The sequence below is a fragment of the Gigantopelta aegis genome, chromosome 9 (assembly GCF_016097555.1).
Source record: "Gigantopelta aegis isolate Gae_Host chromosome 9, Gae_host_genome, whole genome shotgun sequence".
Classification (NCBI taxonomy): domain Eukaryota; kingdom Metazoa; phylum Mollusca; class Gastropoda; order Neomphalida; family Peltospiridae; genus Gigantopelta; species Gigantopelta aegis.
The window spans coordinates 31301106-31307105 of record NC_054707.1 but is presented as its reverse complement, the minus strand read 5'-3'; the positions used below and the strand labels follow the sequence as shown (position 1 = coordinate 31307105).

Below are 6000 nucleotides of genomic sequence, written 5' to 3'. Positions count from 1 at the left end.
TAGTTCAAAGTACAGTTTAGATGTTTAATATTATAAACACACACTTTACTCAAGTCCATACACTAAGATGAACCATAAAAGTACATTTTATTAGAATCATTCCAAAACCTCATTTAATATACTTGATCTATAACTTCAAGTACATAGACCAACCATAAGTCCAAAGGTAACCAACCAGTTTTATGGGAAATGCACCAACCAGAGAACAAGAGGTAAGTGCACCAACCAAGACAGCACTAACCAATCATTAAATACACCAAAGACATTAGGCTGAATTTACGAAGCTTGCTTTTCTTATACACAGGTGTTTAAGCACTGTAAATGTATGTAGTTACACACGCGTGTAAGACATGAACAGGTGTTTAAGCATTGTAAATGTATGTAGTTACACACGCGTGTAAGACATGAACAGGTGTTTAAGCATTGTAAATGTATGTAGTTACACACGCGTGTAAGACATGAACAGGTGTTTAAGCATTGTAAATGTATGTAGTTACACACACGTGTAAGACATGAACAAGCTCTGTAAATTCGGCCAGGTATGTTGAATAAATTTGTAACACCAAGATAATAGTGCAAAACACTGAAACAAAAATCAGACTAGTTTTGAAAGCGCTTGACAAGCCTACTTAAAGCTGCAATGTCACCTCACCATCTTATATCGCTTACTAATTAGGCAAGGCACGATACAACTACAGTTCTTTAACACCTGCTTTTGAGTGTTCAAATAGCAATTAATACACTTGTGCGTGATCTAGGAAAACAATAATTCAACCGAAGTAAACGTCTCGCCTACCATAAAAACAAATTGGTGCACTGTGATAAAAATCCATCGGTGTAACTATAAACCAAGTTTTATTGACCTAAGACATAATCTAAATGCAAAACTTCAATGTGAAAGTTTAGTATGAAACTTTAAAGCAAACACTGACGTCGTCACCACCACTGTCGGAAAAGTAATAGCTGTGCATCATCCCCTTTTTACTTTGTAAAGGCAGGACAACAATAGTGGGGTGGGTCATCTATTCTACACTTGAGATTGCAGGTCATTTAATTAAAACTAAAAACTAATGATAAGCCAACCTTTAACTCTGGTCTATGACAATTTGTGCAAGAACTTGCTTTCCTGAATTAAGTTATCACAGATCGTTAATCGGATGTCTCAATACACCAGTTATTCAAAACAGCACACATTTAAAATATCATGTCAGACAGTGTCCACTGCATGATCAGTCAGTAGTTTTGTCATGTATCGCTTCCTCAGGGCATAGATGTTAAAACAAAACCAAAATCACCAATAATAAAATTTCACCTTACTGACATCGAAAGATACGAAACATTATTTTTCCTCAGTAATTTTTCTTTATCAATATTACAATAAGTACTTATTTCTCCCAGTTAAGAAACAAGCTCACTGCCACATTTATTGACAACATCAAGTCTAACTAGCACCAATATATATCCTCTCTTTCCACAGGTATCCAGCACAACTAAAGTTTAGACACTCAAGAACAAAATAGTCAAAGTATGCCTTTTGTAATAAACCTCAAACAGCAGACATTGTTTTGGAAGTACAAAGCACCACTTAAATGCCTTCAACGCAGACATTTGTTTCCTCCAATATGAAGCCACTGTCTTAAATCTGCATGTCAAAAGTCATGAACCTCCTACCATGCACATGGATCAGTTAATGACTTGTATTCTCAGTTTCCTGAAATCTCCAGTCTGTCTTTATTCTGTACCGGTCTGTAGATCTTTGTTCAGCCTCTTGGCCGACAAAACACATCAGTTCTTTTGTTGTATACAGACATGGAGTTTGTGTTCTCTTCTATGCAGACCACAGTCTTCTTTCTTTTTATGTCCTGTCCACCATCTTAGTTTTTCATGCAGAATAAGCACATCCCTAAAAACTACTGTGTCACATTCTTCTAGTAGTTAATACATTCTTCCAAGAAACCAGATACTCTCTTCCACATAAACAAGTAATAAATTTATGTCCTGTTCTTGTATTCTCTCTCATCAAAATTAACTGTGATTTTTTGTACGTTTTGTTTTTCCAGTAAATTAGGCATTGTCATTCGTGAAGAAATGTCACAGTAATTCGTTCATTCAGGTGAAGTATTCTCTTTCGAGTATTCCATTCTTCCACATCTAGATCTTTATGAAGACCAGAGATGGTAATTCAGGTTGTGTCAGGCTTTCCTTACACGTGCATTTGAAACATTTAATTTTAAATATATTAAAATGTGTCTTTCAAATGCTTTCAACTACACTATATTGTGCATTATAAAAGCTTGGTTCTAAATACACTTAGCTGTGTATGTCAGATCTTCTATTCATCCTATATACTATCTATTGGGTCTCATGATACTAAAGGGAACACGCCATCTAATTTAATTTGAATTCAAAGTTTGTCCAAACACATTAATCATCAAAACACCAAATGCAGATCTTGGTTGAATATTCTGCATTCACAAACATTAATCTTTTTATATGGATAAAATTAAAAGTTCAAAAAAATTAAAATAACATAAATAATATTCTATTAATTTTCAAATTCCAGTGTTAACTACACTTAAGTTAAGTCTAATCCGTATATTGATGGATAAACTCCAATCATTCAAACGCACGCTGTATACTGTAATGCTGAACTCGTGTGCCTACCAAGCAACTGGTAACTGCTCAGGTAAGACATCAAACTATAACTCAACCCAAACAAACATGTTCCAAACAGAACATCACAAACTTTAAACTGTCAAAAGGCAAAATGTCATGTCAATCAGATCAAGAGGTCACATTACCCTCAAATGAGGCAAAAATGTTGGAAACCGTGGTCGAAGGCAACTCATTTAAAACCGATATTGCCCACGACAATGAACACATAATTGCAAAAAGAAACAAATGCAAGCTTGGTTATGAAAGACTTTGGTAGAGCTGGCTATGTCGACGTTATCTCGAGTGGCGATGGAATCACCTCTATGTCCCCACCAAGGTCGGGCGTGGGCTGGTCGTTCTGGTTGGGGTCGGGCAGACTCTTGATGAGGGCCGTGACGAGATCCTGCAGCACCTCGGTGTCCTTGTCCTCCAGTAGGTCGAAGCGCATGTTGAGCACCATGAAGTGAGTGAACACACTGTTCAAGTGGCCGTGCAGGCCCAGCATCGTCATGTCTCTGTAGTGGGCGTGGTATATATGAGCGAACACGTGTAACAGGTATCTGTGGATCTTCTTCACAAAATTGTCAAAACCACTCGGGAAGGAATGATCTGCAAATAAAAGAGGAAGACACAAATTTAACTCTTATCTGTCAGTATTATATAGAGAATAACTAGGTAATGATGTAGGGTATCAGGGTTATCCTCTGAAGGTAAGAATGGGAAATTAGGCCTGAACAGGATAAAGTTGATGTCCTACGTCATTAACTAATTATTATCCTTATCCTGCAGATCATAAAAATTACGGGGAAAAGCTTTTATTTCTGTTATTTCAGCTACATTGTACGATAACCTATATGTCAAATGAGCGATTTTGTCATGTAGCTGTGCATTTGACATCACATGAGTGGCGTCAAAAGTCATAATCTGCTAGTATATGTTTATGATTTTGCTTTAATAGGTCAATAGGTTACAGGATAAAAAACATGTATTTCACAGAAAGAAAGAAAGAAATGTTTTATTTAACGACGCATTCAACACATTTTATTTACGGTTATATGGCGTCAGATATATGGTTAAGGACCACACAGATTCTAAGAGGAAACCCGCTGTCACCACTACATGGGCTACTCTTCCGAATAGCAGCAAGGGATCTTTTATTTGTGCTTCCTACAGGCAGGATAGCACAAACCATGGCCTTTGTTTAACCAGTTATGGATCACTGGTCGGTGCAAGTGGTTTACACCTACCCACTGAGCCTTGCGGAGCACTCACTCAGGGTTTGGAGTTGGTATCTGGATTAAAAATCCCATGCCTCGACTGGGATCCGAACCCAGTACCTACCAGCCTGTAGACCGATGGCCTGCCACAACGCTACCGATGCCGGTTTATTTCACAGTGATAAAATGATTATTTAAGAATGTCCCATTAACAGACTATCTAGATATTTAGATATACACACTCAATCCCTGGCTTACTACACATACACACTCAATCACTGGCTTACTACACATACACACTCAATCACTGGCTTACTACACATACACACTCAATCCCTGGCTTACTACACATACACACTCAATCCCTGGCTTACTACACATACACACTCAATCGCTGGCTTACTACACATACACACTCAATCGCTGGCTTACTACACACACACACTCAATCAATCCCTGGCTTACTACACATGCACACTCAATCAATCCCTGGCTTACTACACATGCACACTCAATCAATCCCTGGCTTACTACACATACACACTCAATCGCTGGCTTACTACACATACACACTCAATCAATCCCTGGCTTACTACACATACACACTCAATCGCTGGCTTACTACACATACACACTCAATCGCTGGCTTACTACACATACACACTCAATCGCTGGCTTACTACACATACACACTCAATCAATCCCTGGCTTACTACACATGCACACTCAATCAATCCCTGGCTTACTACACATACACATCAATCCCACTTACTACACATACACACTCAATCACTGGCTTACTACACATACACACTCAATCAATCCCTGGCTTACTACACATGCACACTCAATCAATCCCTGGCTTACTACACATGCACACTCAATCAATCACTGGCTTACTACACATACACACTCAATCCCTGGCTTACTATACATACACACTCAATCGCTGGCTTACTACACATACACACTCAATCACTGGCTTACTACACATACACACTCAATCCCTGGCTTACTACACATGCACACACTCAATCACTGGCTTACTACACATACACACTCAATCGCTGGCTTACTACACATACACACTCAATCCCTGGCTTACTACACATACACACTCAATCGCTGGCTTACTACACATACACACTCAATCCCTGGCTTACTACACATACACACACAATCAATCCCTGGCTTACTACACATACACACTCAATCGCTGGCTTACTACACATACACACTCAATTGCTGGCTTACTACACATACACACTCAATCAATCCCTGGCTTACTACACATACACACTCAATCCCTGGCTTACTACACATACACACTCAATCAATCACTGGCTTACTACACATACACACTCAATCCCTGGCTTACTATACATACACACACACTCAATCCCTGGCTTACTACACATACACACTCAATCCCTGGCTTACTACACATACACACTCAATCAATCACTGGCTTACTACACATACACACTCAATCCCTGGCTTACTACACATACACACTCAATTGCTGGCTTACTACACATACATACACACTCAATCAATCACCGACTTACTTTTGGCTATGCTGAAAGTGCATACAATTACACACAGTCTAGTTTACACAGAAAATGATTAGTAAAGACTTTAACATGACACCTACCAAACTTGGTTGGGAAGACCGTTTCATCTGTAATTGTTTTTTGTATAGATGTCATCACATAGTCGATATACTGTGGGGCTGAGTACTTGTACTTTTTGCCTTTATCATCATACCATAAATATTGCCTGAAAGTTGAAAAAGAATAATAAGAAAACAAAGTCTCTGTCCCATTCAAGTACAGTCATACTGGTCCAACTTTAAAACAAAACATTAATATATCATAGTTTGCAAATGTATTATTGACCATATCATATTCACAAAATCAAGTGAAAAATAAACATTATACCGGGTAATCAACAAAACAGGCATTATTAACTTTGTCCAACAATAGTTGACAATACTTAACAAATTTTGACAGATGAAAACTTCGTTTTTAAAAAAATATCCATATTTTACTGGATACCTAGTGAGGTAACAATTTATAAAATGGAAGCAAAAACTAAATCTTGGGGTTAAGTTTTTGTTTCTTTATGT

General features: G+C 38.0%; 1 protein-coding gene across 2 annotated transcripts in view; it reads right to left on the bottom strand.

Annotated features, from left to right (window-relative positions):
- Positions 1 to 388: 388 nt before the first annotated feature.
- Positions 389 to 6000, bottom strand: part of LOC121382211 (MOB kinase activator 2-like) — a 50043-nt gene continuing 44431 nt past the window's right edge. For both annotated transcript variants that reach the window (XM_041511738.1, XM_041511737.1), the window contains exons 4-5: positions 5527 to 5651; positions 389 to 3264 (exon numbers count right to left, since the gene is read on the bottom strand). In XM_041511738.1, coding sequence (XP_041367672.1) covers positions 2939 to 3264; positions 5527 to 5651 — 451 coding nt within the window. In that variant the 3' untranslated portion in view covers positions 389 to 2938. The remainder of the gene's footprint in view (positions 3265 to 5526; positions 5652 to 6000) is intronic.